General features: G+C 40.9%; 1 protein-coding gene across 3 annotated transcripts in view; it reads left to right on the top strand.

Moving 5' to 3' along the window:
- DNAH8 (dynein axonemal heavy chain 8) overlaps nucleotides 1-23,756 on the top strand; it is a 364,549-nt gene that overhangs the window by 262,234 nt on the left and 78,559 nt on the right. For 2 of the 3 annotated variants that reach the window (XM_072833178.1, XM_072833180.1), the window contains exons 73-81: nucleotides 322-493; nucleotides 2,225-2,380; nucleotides 6,730-6,885; nucleotides 8,854-9,036; nucleotides 12,208-12,313; nucleotides 14,179-14,431; nucleotides 14,565-14,755; nucleotides 20,246-20,367; nucleotides 23,433-23,551. In XM_072833178.1, the coding sequence (XP_072689279.1) occupies nucleotides 322-493; nucleotides 2,225-2,380; nucleotides 6,730-6,885; nucleotides 8,854-9,036; nucleotides 12,208-12,313; nucleotides 14,179-14,431; nucleotides 14,565-14,755; nucleotides 20,246-20,367; nucleotides 23,433-23,551 (1,458 nt within the window). The remainder of the gene's footprint in view (nucleotides 1-321; nucleotides 494-2,224; nucleotides 2,381-6,729; nucleotides 6,886-8,853; nucleotides 9,037-12,207; nucleotides 12,314-14,178; nucleotides 14,432-14,564; nucleotides 14,756-20,245; nucleotides 20,368-23,432; nucleotides 23,552-23,756) is intronic. The other variant, XM_072833179.1, reaches the window with a different exon arrangement.

The raw sequence follows: 23,756 nt of genomic DNA, 5'->3' as shown, positions 1-23,756 counted from the left end.
ACCAAATATTATCAGAACCGGGGCATGGCATGGGAAAAGGATACTTTCCTTCCTAGGAGCCAGGTCTCTGCACCTACAGGTTTCAAGGAAGCAGTTTCTCTCTTGCTCCTTGGCCTCCCTCTAATGTGGCCTCTCCTCTCACCATTTGGGTTGGGGGGGCTCCCTTTTGCATGGTCTCTCCATGTCTGGTTCCCAAGTGTTATGCAGGGAGCAGAGAAAGATTTTTGCCTAGTAACAAAACAAAGCTGCCCTGTGGCCTTTGGGACTCCTTAATGGGAGAACTTGAATGGGTTAGGTGACTCACCTCTCATCTCTCCACAGACTTGTAGGTGATATCTTGCTGTGCACCGGATTCCTTTCCTACCTTGGTCCTTTCAATCAGATATTTCGGAACTATTTGCTTAAAGATCAATGGGAGATAGAGCTGAGAGCTCGGAAGATTCCTTTCACCGAAAACCTGAATCTTATTTCAATGTTGGTGGATCCGCCTACAGTGAGTGTCACTTTCCTTATAACATTATTTGAATTCCAGATGTACTTACTAAAAAATCAAGGTTCACCTCTTGTTCTTTCTTTTTTCATTTAATTGAAAAGATTGTTTTGAAAACACTTAGGAATTAATTTTTAAACAAGCTTTCTATATAAAAAAAGTTCCTTTGCATTTTAATAAATCCTGCTTTCAAATTAATATTAGTTGCACTGCTGTGAACTAAAAGATCATACGTGGGAGCACCTGGCTGGCTCAGTTGGTGGAATGTGCAATTGATTTCCGGGTGGTGATTTCAAGCCCCACATTGAAGGTAGAGATTACATAAAAAAAAAAATAAAATCCTCCGAAAAAAGGGATCATTCACAGATTATCGACTTGCTAAGACTGAACTCTTCTTTTAACTTTCTATTATTTGCAGCACTTCTATTAAGTCACACTCTTTCAAACACTTTAGGTGATTATAGGCATTAGGTAGGCCATAAATACTGGTATTCATCTTCTTTTGATCATTAACCGTCTTTTCGTAGTGTCCAAAGTGTACAGCAGCACGTTCTGGCATCACTGAGTGATGGCAAGCCCCACGATACTAAACTTCCTTGCTGGGAATTTGATGCCACTGTCAATTTTCAGCATATCTTGAAGAGCTTCTATGGCATTAAATGCTTTCCAGGCAATTTGTATTCATGAGCTGCTTTCTGATCTGTAAATATGTTCCCCAGTGGCTGTTTCTTTTGGGAAGCCATGCTATTACTTTCATGTTATCTGTATTTAAAAGTTAAAAAATTAATCTTTTCCAATTCAAACAATGTTCAACTGGTTGTTACAGGGACTAGATGATGTATTAAAGATGCAGGCACTGATGAGGCAAAGTGGGCCAGGATATTCCTTATGAATTATGGCCTTTGGAGGCTACTGGGATACTTTAATGAAGGTAGAACCTTGTGGATTTGTTGGATCTCAGGTGATTTTATTGACCATGTGGAGGCAGGCTGGCAGTTCTCTCATAATTAGGGAAGATTTTTTTAAGTTTATTTATTTATTTTTCAGTGATCTCTACCCCTGATGTGGGGCTCAAACTCACCACCCCAAGATCAAGAGTCATGCACACTTCTAACTGAGCCAGCCATGAGCCCGAGGAAACATTTTTTTTTAAATGTCGTTGATGAGCACTTGCCAATATAATATCTTCTCTCTCCTAACTTCTCTGCCTCCACCTATGCAAATCCTGCTCCCTGAGTGAACAGAGCCAAAGGACAGCTTCCCCCCTAAAGGGGAAGCTTCAGGACTTTAACTATTGCTGCTTATCTTTCCAACTATTTCAGTTTATTGGTTTCCACTAACCCTGCCTCATCTGGATCCCACCACCAACTGAGTCTTACCATGAATTTAGCCCCTATGTTCTCTGAATGTTCAGCAACCAAGCTTCAAAAATCTACAGATTTTACAATATTCCTTCATAAATTTGAAAATTAGTAGTATAAAGTACTAAACCCTAAAGGACTAAACTCTAATCTGGAGTTAAAGGATTTATTAGATTAGAAATTTATTTTTTTTAGGTGAAGGTTATTTGGTTTACATTTACAAGTTTATTTGTCTTTTTCTAGGTACCCATTGCATAGTCTCAATAGAAGAAAATATATTCCAATATTAAATTCTTTTAATATTGTGGCACTTTTAATTACTATGAAAACCTTCTTGCTCTCTGACTGGCCATATCCATTTCTTGTTACTTAGATTGGGGAGTGGGGGCTGCAGGGATTACCAGGAGATGACCTCTCAATTCAGAATGGCATCATTGTGACGAAGGCCACCAGATACCCACTCCTCATAGACCCACAGACTCAAGGCAAAACTTGGATTAAATCAAAGGAAAGAGAAAATGACTTGCAGGTAGGTACCATCTGGTGTATGTGAAAGCATTCTTAAAATCATGAAATTTTCCCAGGATTTCACTTAATTCTGCTGGTCATAAAGTTGTCATCTCTGTGATAATTGTTTGTTGGTTTACATGCTTGAGTTTTGTAACAGTGGTTTGGGGCAAGGGCTTGGATTATTTTCTCTCTTTTGTGTTCTCTCGTGATGTACTCTCCTCTCTGTCACTTTCCCTCCCTCTTTGCCAATGTTGGATGTGGCTTATATTCTGAGCCTTGGGTTTGGGCTTACAGCAAAGCCCCAAAAATAGAACTCATGACTCCTTGGTTTAAGGCTATGTGCTCCAACCTAGCTCAGGTACATGGCACTTCATAGCATTATAGAGTCCAGGTTTGGAGCGGGGGTCTAAAAAGGTATGTATGTATGTATGTATGTATGTATGTATGTATGTATGTATTTATAGAGGAGGAGGGGTAGGGGAAAGGGTGAAAGAGAGAATCTTAAGCAAGCTCCATGCCCAGTACAGAGCCTGACATGGGGCTCGATCTCACAACCCTGAGATCATTACCTGAGCTGAAATCAAGAGTCACACTCTTAACTGACTGAGCCACCCAGGTGCCCCATGATATGGTGTTAATTTTAAGGTAGAGGTAGACAGAGGCAGGATTCCAGCATCTCAGATTTATCGTCAATATTTCAACTACCAATACGACAATTCCATTTCCCAGATAACATTCTCAGATTCTAAGTCTATTGGCTCCATATTTTTGCTTATACTATTTTACAAACCACGATGTCTTTCTTTACCCTACTTCCCACTTCATTTACATCCCAGATAAATGTCTTAAAATGTTTTTCAAAGTTCACATCCAACACTACCTTCAACAAGACTTCCCTGTGTCCTCAGTTTAATGTAGCTTGTTCTAAATGCTCACAATGTCTTGTTTGGATTTCCGATGTGGACTTAGAGTCTGTCTTCAATCATTGTTCATTGCACGCTTGTCTTTTACCTTTACTATATCATAAAGTTCTTGCCGGCAAGGTTTATGGTTTTATACCATCTTTATATTTTCTGCACTGCTCTTTCTGTAAGGTAGGAATTCTGGTATTTATTGAATTTAAGTGAGTGAATTAGAGTGTGTCATCATTACAAGGTGTGTGTGTGGCGGGGGGGGGGGGAGAAAAGCAACAGAAAAATCATGTAGTTCATCTTGTTAAATGCAGAAAAAGCACCTAGTAAAATTCAACACCCATTCATGATAAAACCTCCAGCAAAACTAAGAATAGGAAGGATCTTCCTTAATCAGATAAAAAGTATTTTACCAAAAGCCTACAACAAACACCACTTAATGATGAAATATTGAAAGATTTTGTTGTGAGATGAGATTTTCACTGACATGTGGATGCTTCCTGGTGCTCTGGAACACCCCTAAGATACTCCCAACTCACTGAGACTCCAGAACACAATGTGTCAGTCTGTTTAATTTAGAAACCCCAGAGAAATCCCAGAAAGAGAGTGTAAATGGAGGAGGAGATTTAAGGGAAATGAAATCTAATGGGAATGTAGCTCCTGAGGAGCTGTATTCACAGAAGGAATGTATGAGTGGAGTATATAGGAGCATTCCTGCTCATGACCTCCCTGGATCTGGATCCTGCGCAACTACAGTGTGTCCCCTGTTCCATTCCTCTTGCCTCTGCTGACTGTCCGACTCCCTACTCATTCTATTCTTAATTTTCCTGATCATAGCTTTGTCTTTCCATTTTGACATTAAACTCCTTGATGGACTTTGACTATGTCCTTCTGATGTTACCTAGTCTCAGCAATCTTCTTGAAGAAGTAATAGACATATGCCAGAGATAATTATGTATGTTTAAAACATAATGTAAGAAGATTGAACTATATTCTCCTTACTCAGAAGGCATTATTTTTTTTAAACATGTGGATAAACACATGCACAAACACACATAAATGAAAACAGAATAAAATGAAAATGCTATTTCTTTATATGGGAAGGAAAACAAAATGAAACACTTTATTTTTTAAAGATTTTATTTATTTGAGAGAGAAAGAGCAAGAGTAAATGAGAGAGAGATAACATAAATGGGAGGAGGGGCAGAAGGAGAGGAAGGAGCAGACTCCCCACTGAGCAGGGAGCCAGATGTGGGGCTCCATCCCAGAACCCCAGGATCATAACCTAAGCCAAAGGTAGACACTTAACTGACTGAGCCACCCAAGTGCCCCAATGAAACACTTTATAAATGAAAAACAAAACATGTTTTGTATGTCCAGGACTGCACTCCACTGTGGCAGCTTTGTCAAGGCCACCTCCAAACCCACCTCCAGAACCTTCAGCTCTGACTTCCAGAAAAAGAAGGTATTCATCAAGTTTCCCTATAAAGAATTCACTGTATTCATCAAGTTTTCCTGTAAAGAATTCACTGACCACCTTGTAAAGACCCAACACTAGAGTCTGTGAGCAGGTTACCCAGGCTCTGGTGGTAGCCCCCACATAGTGTTACTATACAAGAAAGTCAAGGGAACTAAACTTGGAATTAAGATAGTAATTTCTAAGACTCTAAGATATTAATTTAAATTAATAAAAGATATTGAAGATGGTTAAAGGTTATCTTTAATAAACTGACAATTTGAAAATTATTATTTCTTTACTTGGTGTATTAGTTACGGTTCTCCAGAGAAACATTGTGCATACGATATCTCTATATAAATACAGAGGTATAGAAAAAGATTTATTATGAGATATTGGCTCATGGGATGAGGGAGGCTGAGAAGTCCCACAATCTGCTGTCTACAAGCTGCAGATGCAGGAAGGGTGGTCATGGAATCCCAGTCCAAACTCTGAAGGTCTGAGAACCAGGGGAGTCAGTGGTATAAGTCCCAGTTCAAGTCTAAAGGCCCAAGAACCCAAGGGCAGGAGAAGATAATGTCTCAGCTCAAGCAGAGAGTAAATTTGCTCTTCATCTTTGGGCTCTATTCAGGCTCTCAATGGATTGGATGATGCCCACCCAAATCGGTGAGGGTGATCTTTTTTACTCAGTCTACCTACTCCAAGGCCAATCTGTTCTGGAAAAAGCCTCATAGACACACCCTGAGAGTGTTTAGCAGCTCTCTGGGCATCCCTTACCCCAGTCAAGTTGACATAGAATATTAACCATCACACTTAGGAAGCAAAGCACAAAAATAGAATTTACTCCTTAGGAAATAGAGGAGGACAATTATATTTAGTCTCATTGGGACCTTGTTTCTTCTTGTTTAATAAACTGGTTAAAGCTATTTGTTTAGATTCATTTACCTTATCAACTCATAATGAGGTCTTTCACAGCTCATCATTTGTGTAAATAAAGCTGTTCATCTAGGGAAACAAATTCCTTCCTATGCAGGGTTTTTTCTTTTAGTTATTTTCTTTTTATCCAAAACAAGACAAGGGTAGACTTATCTAATTTTTAATTCCGCATCTCTTTTTCATAGCAAGCGATAGGTAATATCTTTTAATTCTACTCTTTTAATCACCTGCTGTTCCAGTGGCTCTTCCTTGTGTCTTAAGATCAGCCCTCACAGCAGCATAGAGGCAGTAGCTGAATTCAGAGGGTAGAGTATAAGGAGATGGAGAGTTGAGGACTGAACCTTCCGGAAGCCTCACATTTAGGCAGGGGAGGGATCATAGGAGAAGCGAGAGTTCAAAGCCATTTGGCCAATGCAAGGATCAACCAGCGCCGTGTGTCTATTTTAACTAATCAACAAACACTGAACTAAAAAACGGGGCCCTACCAGGCATTCAGAATACTGATTTTTTAAAAATATAATATAAAAAGTGAACATATAGTATTTTAAGTTGATTTTATGGGAAGTATCTATCACATTCTTCTGTTGCACCACTGTTAGAGACAGAATACCTGGATAAGCCCTTGGTTTGATTCACTATATAATTTCTGACATTCTTATGCTTATTTTTCATCACTTGATCATCTCATGAGTTGTCCTGAGAAGATAAATGAATTTTGCAAATACTCAAGTTACTTTCCTTTCCTTGAGTGATTGAGACTATGTAAGTGTAACAGGTTTAATCCTTGATTTCTTCTCTTTGATGAGTAGGAGCAGAGCTCTGACATTTCCTTGAAGGAGTGCCACTCTGTTTTGATCAGAGAGACTATTATTGCACATCCAGGGCCTCCACAAAGTCATGAGCTCACCAAGTTTTGAAAATTAAATGTTCTTGCTTTTATTTTCATAAGTCTTCCTATACAGCCCTTCATATTCTTAAGCACTTATCCAACAAATCTCTTGGTTTACATTGTGGAATAAGCACATTCTTTCTAGCACTCAATAGCAGTGAACCCTTTATTTTTAGGTAACATCCCTGAACCATAAATATTTCCGCACACACTTGGAGGACAGCCTTTCCTTGGGGCGACCCCTTCTTATTGAGGACATTCGCGAAGAGCTGGATCCAGCCCTGGATAATGTATTAGAAAAGAATTTCATTAAATCAGGCACCACGTTCAAGGTGAGTTTTGGGGAGAAAAAAATAGAAGAAGAAGAAGACAAGAAAAGAACAATGGTGACATCTACTTATCTTTTTGAGCATAGCAGCAAAGCCACCTTCCTTCAGGTGATAGTTATTTGATACACTGGAGAAAATGATTGCCAAACTCATGTTTAGTGCTTCCCTCATTTTAAAAATAGTATATGAAAAATACAGGGGACAGCAATATCTTGGTAGAAATAGCCATTTAGTTGACACTAAATAACAAGTTAAAGAAAGACATTGTCTGGTCATAATAATATGTTAGTGTTAACACACATACAATACATATATATTGGCAGCTCTGAGAAAATCGGATTTACAAATTATATATTCATCTATCCTATAAAATTCATCTATATTATACATTTTTCTCACTGGAAAAATGGCATTTTAATAAAGTCTATAGACATTGATTTGTTCATTTCTCTCTGTATTAACTTTCAATCTAAACTCACAGACTTTGCTGGAAGCTGTGGACTCCTGTTTCTCATCACTGGTGAGAACATGAATTGTTTCCTCTAGAGGCATTTCTTTTTTAATTGGTGGCATTCTCTTCTTCTAGGCTTCTTTGGTTTTATTTCTTGATAAATGACAGCATTTCTGATTGCAATTTTTTTTGCTTTGGACAACTTAATTTCATGAATATCAGTGAATAAGTACAGAATGCAAATTTTCTCATTAAACAAAGATTTCTTTTAAAAAAAGATTTTATTTATTTATTCATGAGAGACACACAGAGAAAGGCAGAGACACAGACAGAGGGTGAAGCAGGCTCCCTGTGGACAGCCCGATGCGGGACTCGATCCCAGAACCCTGGGATCATACCCTGAACCGAAGGCAGACGCTTGACCACTGAGCCACCCAGGTGGGCCTTAAGAAATGTTTTTGGGGCCCGGGGTGGAGTCCCGCGTCAGGTGAAGCCTGCTTCTCCCACTGTCTGTGTCTCTACTTCTCTCTGTGTGTCTCTCATGAATTAATAAATAAATAATCTTTAAAAAAATGAAAACATTTCTTCATAATGTGAATCTTTTATGTGCCATATTTAACATGCCCAAGGAGGGTGTAGGATTTTTATAACTGAAGGTCTTTTAAAGGAACGGATTCTTTTTTTTTTCTTTTCTTTTTTTTTTTTTAATTTTTATTTATTTATGATAGTCACACACACAGAGAGAGAGAGAGAGAGAGAGAGAGGCAGAGGGAGAAGCAGGCTCCATGCACCGGGAGCCTGATGTGGGATTCGATCCCGGGTCTCCAAGATCTCGCCCTGGGCCAAAGGCAGGCGCCAAACCGCTGCGCCACCCAGGGATCCCAAGGAACAGATTCTTATCTGCAGTGTGCAGACATGGTGCTTGAGAATATGATAGGGCCTTATTGAGGTGGTTTCTATCCACATCTGGAATCAAGATTAATTAAAAATGTAAGTTCTTTAAAATGGTATAATGTCCACCTAAGTTTTAGATAGCAAAACCAGTTGTTTTTTAATATATTGCAAATCGTAGTGTTTAAGAAAAGTTATCTTTCTGAAAAACATGTTGACATTTTTTTCTCTGAAAAGTTCCTTAATTCTTTCTGAAGTCTAATACACTTTAGATATGACTGAAAACAGAGATAACACTTCCGCTAAACACCACAAATTTCTTTAGTAGGAAACAGTTTCCTCCAAGTGGGAGAAAATAGTCAAATCTGAGATGTGTCTGAGTTTATTCCACATTTGTTTGGGATAAATCTTTCATTTAATTTGTTTGGTGTCATGGCTAACAACATCTTCCGGCAGGACCACATATCTAAATTATTTAAGATCACTGAAGAAAGTGTTAGAACTTTTTCCTCTGCAATTCATTCAAGTTTCACAGCACTGACCTCTGATAAATTCTTTCCTAAGTTAACCACAGATTCCTTGTTCTGCCCTTTAAGCTCTCTTTAATTTTTATATTTGAATCGATGTAGGTGAAAGTCGGTGATAAGGAATGTGATATCATGGATACATTTAAACTTTATATTACTACAAAGTTACCAAACCCTGCCTTTACCCCTGAGATCAACGCGAAAACATCAGTCATTGATTTTACTGTCACCATGAAAGGACTTGAGAATCAGTTATTAAGGAGAGTAATTTTAACTGAGAAACAGGTAATAATTTCTCAAGGTTAAAGACTACTTCTAATAAATTTTAATAATGCTCAAAATGTATTATGAAATTGTTAAGTATTTGGGAAGGAAAAAATTATGCCAACCACATCTGCCTTTGTTAACATAAATATTAGTTTAGTTGTCTCGTGTCAAGTCCTGTTAAGAAATCATGTAACTAACTCACCTGTCCTCCAACCCCAAATGTGCCTGCACATACGTACACACACACACACACACACACACATACATACACACACACAGAATTCACACTGCTCTTTCTACTTCTGGCTTTAAACCTTGGAGTATGTCGACCCTCATAGTCCTATGGATGGATGCTCCTTGATGTCCCTGAAAAATTCAATAAAATAATGATCTTGTAGAAAAAGAAATTGCTCCAAATGAGTGTATTACCACTGGAGTAGTTTCAACTAGTATAGTCTAGTACTCTAATGATACAGAGAGCCCAACTCTAATTTTAATTGAATAAAATTTGCATTAAGGCAGAGAAATTAAGTATGATTGAAGGTTCTAATAAAACAAAGAACAACTTAAAACTGGAAGACTTTAAGAGACTGATACAAGTTGAAACTAATTTTTAAGATAAATCTCAGAAAACATTTAACATTATGCATAAAATATGCTTGCCTAAAATGTAATTATACTTATTTGCATATGGAAAACATATTTGCGTAAAATCCGAGAAAGATTATATTTGCTTACAGAGAATTAAGTATTGAGGGTTCAGGGGAAGGGCAAGGTTAGAAACAATAAGACTAGAAAGACTTATAAAAGACCAGAGAGGCTTAACAGGGGAGGCTGAGAAAAAGATTGGTAGCAGAAGACTGGACAAAGATAAAGGAAAGGCAAGAGATAGTCATAGATGCCACGAACACAGAAAAGACACTGGAAGAGGGAAAGAGAAATGGTCCTTATGCCAGAGAAACAGAGATTCAGTAAAAGAAGTGAAGCCCTACCTGATTAACAGGGATGGTTAACATGGGGCCAAAAGTGGCCAGCCAGGCGGAGAGGGCATGGGCCCCATCCCCTCTTTGGGCCACGTCGTGCCAACTGTTGAAAATAAGTCCTTCCTTCACGCTCTAAGTGGTGCTGCTGGTCTGATCTGAGATGATCAGGTGCTGCGTGCAGGCCGCACGAACTTCCTGAAGGCAGGCCACTCCACTGTCTGAGGTAGGCTACACTCTGTGTCCCCAGAGGGCCCCGCACTTGCCTTTCTAGGTCTCAGCCTCCTCTTCAAGGATGCTCTAAGGTGCTAACATCAACCTTGCTGAAAAAAAGCACGCACACACACACACACACACACACACACACACACTTAATCTGTAGGAGGACATCCAGACTATGATGTTTAACCCTCTTAACTGTCCTGCTCTTTTTACACACCTTCATTTTACAGAAGAACAAACAGAAACCAGAGATAATAGGGTCTTAGCCTCTGCAAACACATGCATGGACTTTCCATCCTGTCAGGCCTCCTAGATAAGTTTTACAGGTCGTGCTGTAAAACCCACAAGTGTCTACCGGACCATGATGCTTTTTTTTCCAGATCAAACTGAAAAGGAAGCTGATGTGATTTCATTTTGTCCACATATTCTTATACTGCCACCCAGAGGTGACCATTTTAATGGAAACAGTTCATGAAGTATTCCTCCCCCTGCCCCCCTGAAAATGCAGCCATGACCTTCGTTGCCACCCCCATCAAATACTGCAAACCTGATAGTACGATGACCATAATAGCACTTGTCTCGGAGTTGGAGAATGGGAGTATTAGCTTGCATTTGCCAGTAATGAGCTGTGGGGATTATGTTGGGATGTGATTTAGAGTTAATATTTCTGGATCCTCCATTTCCCCAGATGTAAAATAAAGCTGTTGAATTAAATTCAGCACACTTCAGTTTAGCACATATTTATTAGGTTGAGTCCCCTCTCTGCAAAGCCTCGAGGTAAGTGCTGTCAAGAAAACAAAAGTGAATAGGACAAGTTCCTGCCCTCTAGATGCACAGAATCTCATTGGGGGGACATAATCTACACACAGACTGTGATGCAAGCCATGGCAGATAGAAAGATAAACCTTGTGCTGTGGCTTTGGATGACAATTGGTTTAAGAAGACTTTCTGAAAGTGATGGAATTTCTGAAGTGTTTTTTTTTTTTCAAGAAACTTTCTCAAATAAGTAGTTTTAAAACCCCTTTTAACATAATTCTAAGTACACTGTGATTCTGTAGAAGATAAAAAAAATACTATAAAAATGCTATTGAGACAACTTCAATTTACTCTATGTTTAGCAAGAGTATTATATCCATGTTAAATTTCCTGAATTTGAAAATTACAGTATACTAGAGTAAGAGAATGTCCTGGTTCTTAGGAGATTTGTTAAATTTTTAGGGGTAAAGGATCATGACCTCAGCAAATGGTTCACCAATTATAAGAAGAACAAAAATGATGATAAGTATTCTATAGAGGAAGAGATAGCAATAAAACAAAATATTATCTGGTGAATCTGGGCAAAACATATGTGAGAGTTTATTGTATCAGTCTTGCAACTTCTCCGAAAGTTTGAAATTTTTTCAAAGTGTCATTTGAAAAATACACTATTTTGGTAGAAAAAAAATATGCTTTTAAACATCCAGGTTAGCCCTTCTGTTAGTTAGAGATGTTAAACCATGGCAAATGGATTTGTATTGGCAATTGGCTCTGTCAAACCAGGTACCTGGTGTTGCTAGAGGTGGATCCCAAACCAAGAGCTCATGTTCGGCTTGGATGGCCTCCTGGTTCTTTGATAGTATGTCTCTGCTTCTACCATTTCTGACTGCCAATCAAGTTCACATTTCACACAAAGGCAGTGTGGGAACAGGGCCAAGAGAATGGGATTCTCTAATCTAAATAACCATAGAGCCAGGAAGAGAACACGGGGATAATCAGACAAAATTACTTTAGCAGCGGTGTCTCATTCATGCCAGTGTGAGCACTGTGGAAACTTTACGCTAGTAGGCATAATTTCTTAAAAAGTGTCCTGAGGAACAAAAAAGTAGAGTCATTTCACGGGCACTTTGGTTTAAACTTTAAAAAATTGATCAGAAGCACTGAGAAATTGGATTTGCCATAATTACCGGTGACTACAATTCTGCTGTTATTTCTTGTTTCCTAATAACAGGAATTAGAGTCTGAGAGGGTTAAGCTTTTGGAGGATGTAACTTTCAACAAGCGGAAGATGAAGGAACTTGAAGACAACCTTCTCTACAAGTTAAGCGCCACAAAAGGTACCATGTTATTAATAAGTACATGGGTAATGGGTCCCGAGTCAGGATTTCTTGGGACCCCCTTTTCAGCACCCTCCTTTGTGACTATAGATGTGAGAAAGCAGTTGAGTTAACAATGCAAACACAGGGGATCCCTGGGTGGCTGCCTTCAGCCTAGGGCGCCTGCCTTCAGCCCAGGGCGTGATCCTAGAGTCCTGGGATCGAGTCCCACATCAGGCTCCCTGCCTGCTTCTCCCTCTACCTGTGTCTGCCTCTCTCTCTCTCTCTCTGATGAATAAATAAAATCTTAAAAAAAAAACAGTGCAAACACAAGCAAGACAATTTTTATCTAGATGTTTAAAGAGGGACCTCAGAGAATCTGATTTTTGAATTAGCAAACAGAGTCTGAGCATTTGAGAAGAATACAGTTTTCTCGATGTAATTGCTCTCTCCTGAGAAAAATAAGGGCTCCCAGTAAGCTAGGTAACTCATAATGGGCTAATTTGCTTGCCCAAAGGAAACTAATGTGCTCAATCTAATTTTTTTTAATAGAGATTGACTCTTTCATTTGGCATTGAAATACAATTACCACAATGGGCTATGATGTGTGTAATCTGTGTCAGAGGCACTTAAGAACCCAGGGCCGAAGCTCACTCTCCACTTTGCCTTGACCTCCCACTTAGAAGTCAGGGATGGGTTCTCCTCAAGGGCAGTCAGATCCACGTGCTACACCCTAATTTTGGGATGTAGTCTCTCTAAATAAATAAAAACATCCTATCCAAAGACAATAAAGCCAACAAACACTGTATTGTTCTGCAGTAGGCAAATCACAGTAGCCTAAATTCTACCATTTATTACAGACTCATAAAGAGTGCTTCCCAATAGCACTGTACTCCTTGGATAAGCAAAAATCTTAACCTCCAGAAGTACATAATGTGTTATTCTCACAACATTCTCCTGCATGGCCTTGATGGTGATCTCAGGGAAAAATCCTTCTATCTGCCTTGATTGCATTGCTTGTGTTTGTGAAGTTGTCTGTCCCCTGGTCCAGTGACATCTCCCTGCCATTTGGATACTCCTGGGCATTCTAATATTAGCAAGGATTGCTGAGAGCTCTCCCCCCAATCCAGCCAAGAGCGTGCTGGATCAAGGTCTCGTTCCTGTGAGGTGAATCACAATTTGAATTTCCATAGTAGACCTAGAATGCCCATCAGAGTAACTCACACTTTCCTAGCATTCACCCACCATCCAGAATTGGAGGGTAGGCCAGGGCACTGCTGTTTGCAGATATCGTGACCTTTAGCTCAGCATGTCCGAAGTGTCTTCCCGTATCTTAAAATGGAATGTATTGGCACAGATGTATTATTCGTATTAAAAACAATAATGAAGGGTGACACTCAAAATAAAATGAGGATTTTTATTCCTGGTGGGACACTTGCACCATCCTCCAATTTTCTCTGTTGGAGACACAGAGGCACCAGAGTTCTCAGTAGCAAGTTCTCATGACACTTTCAGAGGGACCACGGAGATGGTAATAGCGTTGAAAGCCATGTCACATAAAGCACAGCTGAAACCACCCAGGGTGGAGGGAGCCAGATTTTGTCTTCAGACATGTGAAGACCAAGTTACGGGGGCTGCCTTGGGAATCACCTTTTGCAAATTTACAGGCAGCATCAGGGATAACCTGTCTGCAGGAATGTTTAGAAGGATGCAGGCATCAGATGACAGTTGGGCCAGAAGCTTTTCAGTGTGTTAACATCCGCCCTTCTATCCTGCCGGCTTTGATGAAGTGGCCCTGAAAATGAACAGGATGATTTCAGAAGTGATGCGTCTTGCTCTGTGGCTTCCCCATCTTGCGTTCTCCCGTTTTCCTGTCTGACTTTTAGGTTCCTTGGTAGATGACGAATCTCTCATCGGGGTTCTCAGAACCACCAAGCAGACAGCAGCCGAAGTGAGTGAAAAGCTCCACGTGGCCGCAGAGACTGAGATCAAAATTAACACAGCTCAGGAGGAGTTCCGGCCTGCAGCCACCCGTGGAAGCATCCTCTACTTCCTCATCACAGAGATGAGCATGGTCAACATCATGTACCAGACCTCGCTGGCCCAGTTCTTGAAGTTATTTGACCAGTCTATGGCCAGGTGGGGCCTCCCATCCCTACCCCATTGTGTCCCACCCTCGACCCCTGCGCAGAGTACCTCAAATTTTTTTGTTTGTATTCCTACTGTCTTAGAAATGGCTGTTTACTGCCCAAATTTTTAAAATGTGTTGCAGATCTGAGAAGTCGCCACTACCTCAAAAGAGAATTACAAATATTATTGAGTATCTGACATACGAAGTTTTTACATACTCTGTCAGAGGCCTGTACGAAAACCACAAATTCCTCTTTGTACTCCTCATGACCTTGAAGATTGATCTTCAGAGAGGAACAGTGAAACACAGAGAGTTTCAGGCTCTCATTAAAGGTAAAGGGCTTGGAGTATGGATGCAGTATGTAAAGGAGAGCGCTTCTGATAAGCACTTTGATGTGCTGGAGACCCATTTTTATAATACAGTGGGCGAATGTTGTTCTTGGGAGAGCCAAGTTCTTTATACCTCTTTTTTTTTTTTTTTTTTTTCTGATTCCCATTTGCTTTGCTCTGGTTGCTCGAAATGATTTTCCTCAGGTCTGTGGTGGTGTTTTTGTTTTTGTTTTTGTTTTTTGTTTTAGTTATCAAACTTACCTGAAGTTTGATCATTGTTGCCTGTGGTTGGGAAGCCCAAATGCCAAAGAGAAGAGCAGTGAGGCTGGTGATGAGCTTTCTATCTATTGCAAGAGATCAATTCCTTGAGCAAGGGAGTATAATGACTTTTAAGACTGAAAAAGGCACCCTTGGATTTCATATTGGAAATTAATCCTCTTTAATGCTCATCTCCATTCCGGGTTCAAAGTATCATTAAGAAGATTTTCATTCAATTCAGTCAAACAAATATTCATTGAGCATATACTCTGCAAGCCCACCCTGCTAGTGTTGGGATAGAAGGATCAACCAGACATTGTTTTCACAGCAAGCAGTCCCATAATGGGAATATAGATAATTTTTTAAATTATTGCAGAAAACCCTAAATGCTACAAGAGAGCTAAAAACAAAGTCTTAATGTTCTAAAGGAAGGAGAGATTTGTGGTTGGTGAGGCCAGTAAGAGCTGCTTGGAAAATATACTGTTGTCGGATAAGCCGTGAATTTTTCAGATGATTTGATCCATGGGAAAAATGTTCTGATGTATTTCTTATGTTTTTTCGCTCTTTGTATAAAGTTTAATAAGACATTTTCTGGCTACCCCACCCCCCAAAAGAAGAAAGTGGCATTTAAAAAGGACCGTGAGGGAGAGGTAGAAGTGAAGGAGACCTTCCACGCTGAAATAGAGCAGCATCAGAAAAGGAATGAATGAAGGGGGCATGTAAATTTTGAGCCTTGATTCCTAGAGGAAGGATTTTCTTGATCTTGTGAGAGACAAGGAGTTGTATAAGGTGGAGATGTAGTCCTTCTGGAATCTCTTACCATCTTTTAGGAAGATGACCCTGGCAGGCTTGCATAGGATTGCAGATAAGAGGTTCAAGGGAATTTATTATAATCTTCCCAGCCACGGGTAATACTTAGCCCGGTAAAGATAATGGGAATATAAAGGAGAGGCCAGGTTTCGTGGCCATGAAAACAATCCTGAACTTTTGATGGCTTGACACAACAAGGGTGGTAGATTCTCATTTATTCTCTCCAACATGCCTGTCATGGTCATCTAGGAATTGCTTCTATAATTACTATGGCAGAGGAACAGGATAAGACAAATTGGGTGCCTGCATCTAAAAGTTACTCCATGAATGACATGTGTCACTTAAATACTCATTTTTCATTAGCCAAAGCAAGACACACAGCCACAGCTAGCTTCAAAGAGAGCAGGGATACATACTTTTCCCATGTGCATGGAAGAAGGGAAAATTGAATGTTTTTGAACAGCTCTGGGAACTATGCGCACATGTTGAATTTGAGATATCCAGTGGTTAGAAAGGATATGCCAGACAATTTAGAAGAAGTCAGACAGATGCAAAGATAGGGCATAACAACCAAACCCCTGGGAATAAAAGATAACATGTAGAAAGAAAGGGTAGAGTATTTCTAAATTTATCCTACAAGGGGATACGACAGGATACACTTGTACCTACAGTTTCCTATTTATAATAAACAGGCAGGAAGCTATAACTGACTACTCTATTATCTTCTTTCTCAACTTTAGTTCATTTCTTCCCCAGATTCAGGTTAGATGACTGTTGTAGAAGCTTTGCAAATGATCTTACATAATGTCTAAAATTTCTGGACTTTTCATGTCTTGTAGTTCAAAGGAACCTGGACTGTGTCATACAGTTCATATTTTTTCTCAGGTTGAATGCACCTGGAGAAGTTGATGTCTTCAAGCGTAGACATAAGTCAGTGTGGTACAGGGAAATGAGCCAGGGTCTGCCACTGACCAGTTGTATGAGCTCAGAGACCATCCCCTACTACCTCCATGTACAAGAGGCTGTGGGGCTCAGAGGGGAAGTGATAAGTACCAGCTGGGAGAGGCGGGCAGGCTTTCTGGAGGGTCCAGGCATACAGGTTTGTGGCCTCTGTGACGTTTAAATAAAGTGAGCCCAAATTTACCAAACCCAGAAAGCTCCTTTGACTTACCTCAGCCACCTTGAAGCTTTCCCTTGGACCAGGGGCCACAGCCTCAGTGTCCAGGGCACTAGGCCATGGGGAGGAAGGATGCTGACATCTGTGGGGATCTAGGCAGAAGCAGGAGAAAAATGAGCCTCAATTATAGCAAAGCCTTCTAACTGTGGAACACAAGTTTGATCAGGGGTATACTTTGGATCTTTCCTTATCCGTGAGCTGGCTTTGCTTCCTGAGTCCCATCTGCCAACACAGCCCCCCAGATAGGATTTAGAAAGAAGAAGGAAACCTGTCTCTTTGGGCCATAATGGGTGGTGGGAAGGACAAGAGAATCGAAGGTAGAAGGAGGTCAGGTACCCAGATCCTGTCGCTTCCCAATCTCCTGAGGCAGAACCTTGGGTGGATACAGAAAGGCTCTTGAGAAACATCCAGATGGGAGATGTCCCTGCATTCTGCCCGGAGCCACATCCCACCTGGCATTGGTGGAGGGGAATGGCTAGAGGGATAAGCCTGATGTGTGGCAAGCTCAAGTGTGGTGTGGATATGTTGAGAGGGCTGGTGTACAGCCAGGGCCTGCAGTTCAAAACCAAGAAGCTGCAGGCTAGCAGAACTTTATTCCTGGGCACAAAAGACCAGTGTTCTGTGGATAGCAGCCCAATGCCCCTGTAGGTCAGACAGGATTTGTCATAGCACAGAGGACACAGTACACGAATCCCAGCCCATGGCAGAGACTGGAGGGCAGCATGCGGATCTGAGGCATCCTCCCCATCCCGACCCAATCCCAGTCCACTCATCTCTCCCCTCGCCCACCCAGCCAAACCAGAGCCATTACCTGATGGAGACTGGATTCTTCGAGGGATAGGATGTAAACCAGAGGAGACTGATGAACACAATGAGGAAGAAATTTGTGAGGAGGATTGGAGTGGTCACAGAAAAATTAAAAAGGCTGCACATCTGGGTCATGGTGAGAGTGTGTCTGTGATCTTGCTTCATAAAGCCATAGAGTCAGAGAGAGCCAGATTGCACAAGGCCAGGAGAGCCAGGAGAGCCAGTGAGAAGAGTTTGAATTTAATTCAGTTGGCAATAGGAAGCCATCGAATGTTTTACGAGCAGGGAAGTACCATGAACAGAGCAGTGCTTTAAAAAGATTAATTTGGGATTGTATGATAGGTTGTTGACAGAAGTACAATCAGCTCAGCAGTAAAAGAGGTTTATTTTTTGAAAAACAAACAAAATTGGTTTATTGTACAGTTTGTATTAGTTTTGAGCTGGCTTATATTTTAACCAAATTATTTTTATGAAAAGGATACATGATTTTGTTTTCAAAGTTTTTTACAAAGTTAACAAATACAGCCCTTAGACTTTGACTTTTTTTTATCATTTTAACTCAGTAGTTAAGAGGGGAAGAAGAAAGACTTATTTATCATAGCAGAAATATTTGATCTAGGAACGACTGTCCCTTTGTGTCAATTCCTACTTCTTTTCTGCAGTATTTAGAAGGTGTCTTTGACTTCCTTCTTCAACTGAGAATGTGAGAATACTTTGAAAAATGAAACAGATACCAGGGACAATCCCACGTTATAGAATAGTTGATATAACTAAATTTTCCCTGCCTCTATTTTAGAAAGATACCATCTTTCTTTTGTCAGAAACCGTGGACAAAAAGACACCTTAGGGGGTCTGCTCTTGCCTTCCAGGCTGGATTTGACCTGAGCCTTCCAAAACAGAGAACTAATGTCAAAATAACAGCTAATGATTACATAGTTCTTACTATGGCCCAAGACTGCTCTGAGCTTTCTACATACATGACATTTTTTAATCTTCACAGCAACTAATCTGGTAGATTTGATTATTACACCCATTTGACAGAAGAGGCGACCGAAAGATATTGAGTTCTTTGTCCGTGTTTATGCAGCTGGCAAGTGGCAGAGCCAGAATATCTTGGGGAGTAAGATGGGCTGTGATTGTTTTGGCTTAGTGGAGGTGCACCAAGATATTTGAAAACACGGGTTGTGGTTTAGGTGTCTTCTCCTGATGTCTAAATGTTAAAAGTTAAAGTCACATGAAAACATTGCTTTTGGAAAGAATCAAGAAGAAAATGCATTTGTCTCTAAGTTAGAGGAACAGAGTCCCTTGAGTCTGCAGGTGATGCTCTCTAGCACTTGCTTCTCCATCAGTAAACTGGGTACCAGCAGAAATGGTGTGAGAGGACAGCTTTCTCTTTCCCCGGGTGATGGGGGTGTGGTGTCCAGAGAAGGCTGACCTGTTCTAGAGGTGTTGTGGTGCTCAGAGCCACTGACCCAGAGGTGGCACAAAGGGATTTATGAGAAAAGAATACTTCAGCTCACTCACTTTCTCAGGAAGGTGCTAGAGGAAGAGCAGCCTCTGCGGGCAGTCCCCTCCATTCCTTCTTTTGCCCAATGGTTGATACGTGAAGTGGTGGCATTTAATGAGTTCTTCAGGAGGATTATAGGATTTAAAAGTTCAGAATCACTGTTTTGCACACATCTGAATTAAACAACACAGCTAATAACATGTTACTAAAGACATGCAATAGAGGAATTTTGAAGCTGTAAATATAATTATGTATCTTAGTGGAAGATTGCCCCATTGGGTATGCTCATTTGATTTGTGGTTTGCTTCAAAATGTGATCCAATGCTATAATTCATGCTCTCTGCTAGATTCTCTAAGAGCAGAGGCCTTGTGTGGTTTTTTTTCTGCTTTATCCCCAATGTCTGGAATATGCTGATACACAGAGAATGCTAAGTAAATATATGTTGAGTTAATGATCTGAACATGAGTTACTCCCTTAAAAACCCACAGAAGTATTGTAATCCTCTCCATCTTTTTGACCTGGTAAAAAATAGTATTGAGTATCAAACTTCTGGAGGAGTTAAGACTAAGAGGTGATTTTTAAAATCACCCATGAAAAGTTAAAACTATTCATTGACATCAACATTGTAAATTTCACAAAATTGATTATTTTTTTAAAAACTATAAAAATGCAAACAGCTGCGGCCACCTGAGAAAAATTAGGTGCAGGGAGAAATGACAAGGAGTTGCCATCTGTATTTTATAAGGTGGTGTAAATCAGAAAGTAAAACACTAAGACTTGAAGGAAATGGACCAAAAAAAGATAGCCACATTTTCTGTTGTGATGATTTCCCCCATTTTCTCTGTAATATGGTTACCTCACTTCTGTTATTTGGAAAATGTGTCTAAAAGTGAAGCATACACTGACCTGATTCCTGCTGACACCTTTCCCCAGGGGGAGCAGCTCTGGATCTGAAAGCCTGCCCTCCCAAGCCGTTTCGCTGGATCCTTGATATGACCTGGCTGAATCTTGTGGAGCTGAGTAAACTTCCACAGTTTGCAGAAATTATGAACCAGGTAACAGGGCTGGATAAAGGTACAGATCTAGAAACCCAAACATACCTGGGGCCATTTTTTTTAAAGGATTGTTCATTTAATTGAGAGAGAGAGCACACACAAGCAGGAGGAACAGAGAGTGAGGGAGAGAATCTCAAGCTGACTCTGCACTGAGCAAAGAGCCCGACTTGGAGCTTGATCTCACGATCCTGAGATCATGACTTGAGCGGAAGCCAAGAGTCAGATGCTTAACCGACTGAGCCACCCAAGTGGCTCTGGGGCCATTTAAATTGGGGCCCCCTGGTGTCAATTCCTGTACGCAAAAGGCTCAATGCAACAGTGTAGCTTTAAGGCATTAAGCTTCTGTGGGCGATTTTAGATGTGGAATATCAGAAGGAGCCTTGTCATAGGTGCAGGTGACTGCCTTTTCCTCCTGTATCGTGGGCTGGGTCATTTATGAGTCTGCTTAACTCAAGCTGTCAGAACCAGTGGACCCTTTTATTTTAGACTATTTTGTTATAGACTATGTTTTTACATTTTTACTGCTGCTTCTGATTAAATAAATTGTGCAAACTGAAATTTGAAACAAATAAAGAGGTTGGGGTCCTTTTTAAAACAATCGTTTTCATGGTGGAAATATAAAATGGTGAAGGATAATGGTAAAACAGGTCCCGATTCACCTGTTGCTTTTCTAGTTTGAAAGTGTAAATGTGTTACTGTGGCTTCGTTGTTGATTCGGTTCTCACTGGAAAACAATTGTGCAACTCAGCATAAAGATAATTCTTTCTGAGGTTAGTTGGCGATACCCGCCTGTCACTGATGCAATGACAGTTGCTTAAAGTCATCTTTGTTGGCGTTGCTGGTGATGGATAACTGGGGCTATGCGTTGACTACAAGTTGGCAGAGACCTCATGCTGAATCATCACGTGATTCCCTCCCCTCTGCACACACACACCCCCTCCCCCCAGCCCAGCATATACCAGGTATGTCTGTTTAGTGGCATTTCTGAAACATTATGGAGATTCTTTACCTTTTCAGCCATGGCTGGGTCAGGGTCCCTGGCTTCCATCTGCGGTGGGCAATTAGGCACAGACAAATACTTTGGGAAGAAATAAGGTGGTCGGAGTCTGGCAGGAGACTGATAAAGGACACCTCAGGAGCACCACTGGGAAAAAGCACTCAACACCTGTGCCCTCTGCTGACGGGTTATATCGATATTGGGATACCCATTATGGTTTGCCTCTGTTAATTAGAACTTATTTCCCCATGGTGTAGAATCTTGTAACTACTACTGCTTAACAATAGGATAAATACTTTGCAACAACTTTGTGCAAGGGAAATAGTATTGACCTCACTTTATGGGTGAGAAAACGGAGATTCAGAGAGGTTCAGGACTTGCCCAAGGCTGCGGAGCCACTAAATGGCGAAGCTGGTGTCTGACCTTATGCTCTTTCCCTTATCTCTCCAACTCACCATGGGATGGGCCAGAAGTGAGGGGAGTGGTCATTCTCAGGAAAGTTGCACAAGTTCATGGGGCCTGCCATCCCGTGGCCATCAGTTTGGCGTCTCTATGGGGGTAAAGGGCAGAAAGAGAAGGGGATCCGTCTCCCAGCTAAATGGGTGTCAGGAACTGAAGCAAAAAATAGCCTCCAACAGCAGCTGCCTGCTTTGGCATCTCAGGCTGAACTGTTTAGTGCCTGGGGAAAGTGGAGGCGGACAGCCAGAGGCTGGAGGATTATCCTGTTGCTCCTTGCAGATGCGATTCACCCTGGAGGCTCTATAGAGAAGAGTTCAGATGAGCAGGTGCAAGGCCCGTCAGCAGGCAGAGGAGGCCTGCAGGGGGCGGTGTGGGCAGTGTGCAGGTGCCCCTGCAGTAGGAGTGGAGCTCCAAGTGTCCCCGGCAGATTCTTTGGGAGCAGCCAACTTGGGGAAGCCACTGCAATCTTCAGGAGAAAGATGGCAGGCAGGCGTAAAATGTTTCAGAAATCCTCCTCCTCCTTTGAGTGCCTGGGGAAGAAACTGTAACCTAGTTACTGAGCAATTGTCTTGCTCTTCATTTGCACCCAGCCTGCATCCCGCATGAAGAATTGTTTGCATGGCGTGGACTTTGGGCAGTTATTCAACCTCTCTGTGCCTCCGTGAAAAACGAGGATAATCTGGGTAAAAATACAATTCTTGGGTCTGGCACATAGTACCTGCTCTATTCGTATTTGCTATTTGCTTTTAGTGCTGACCCCGGCTTTGAAAACGTGCTTACAAACACTGTCTAAATGATCCAGCCTGCTTGTTGCTCAGTGGCAGCATCAGACTCATCAATCTATTGTTTTTGTAATTGGTTTTGTCAGTACTGGGGCTTCAGGGAGTGCCTTTTAATGCTTCTGAAAACTGGAGTTTCTTGCCATGCTTCTGAAAGAATAGGTATTTGAGACCAGCTCTTGCAGAAACTTCTTCTATTCTTAGATGTAAGGTCTCGAGGCAAGGAATCACTGAGAAAATAAAAGTTTAGACTTTGTCATCTATCACTATTTTAAGTAGAGGTCAACATTTAGAGATTCGGTTATCAGAATGGTCAGTATCAGTGGTTCTCAACCAAGAATGACTTTATTCCACCACCCCCCCCACCCCCCGGAGAGCATTTGAGAATATCTAGAGCTGTTTTTCATTGTCATGAATTAGGGACAAGGGTACTGTTGGCATCTAGTAGAGGCCAGAGATGCTGCTAACAATCCCACAGTGTGCGGGACTGCTCCCCTAATATAATCTGTCCCAAAATGCCAATAATATATTGGCAGGCTGTAAAATCCTGGTCTGTGTTTTTTTCCTGTCCAATCAGTTGGTGTAATTGACACACAGTCATAATTTCAGTGAATAATGTAGAAAAGCAATGGAAAATGGAAAGGGAATAGTAATACCCACGTTCCTTGAGTCACTGATTCTGAAAAAAAAAAAAAAAAGTAAACTGTGTGGTTATGTTTGAAAAACTACCTGCCTATAAAGAATGACCCTCTAAGGTTATTCAGAATTCTCTCCAATATATTCCAACTGCATCTATTCTTATGGCTTGCTAATTGGCTTATTTATTTTAGATATCTCGTAATGAGAAAGGATGGAAAAACTGGTTTGATAAAGATGCTCCAGAGGAAGAAATTATCCCTGATGGATATAATGATTCACTCGATACCTGCCGCAAACTTTTACTTATCAGGTGAGAATAGGTATTATCAGATCTAGAAACATCACTCGTCATCTTGTCAAATTACAGATCTTACCTCTGTAAGTTTACTTCAGTGTGTCCCAGTGGTTATTATAAATGTGTGCACTTCCAAATTGCCATTTGAGATGGCAATTCCTAGTTCCTTGACAAGCAAATAAAATGGTGATGGTGGCAGGGAATGTATTAATGATGGGGC

This window comes from Canis lupus, chromosome 7, assembly GCF_048164855.1.
Source record: "Canis lupus baileyi chromosome 7, mCanLup2.hap1, whole genome shotgun sequence".
Taxonomy (NCBI): Eukaryota; Metazoa; Chordata; class Mammalia; order Carnivora; family Canidae; genus Canis; species Canis lupus.
Note: the sequence above shows the minus strand (reverse complement) of the source record. Positions and strands in the feature narration are given on the sequence as shown.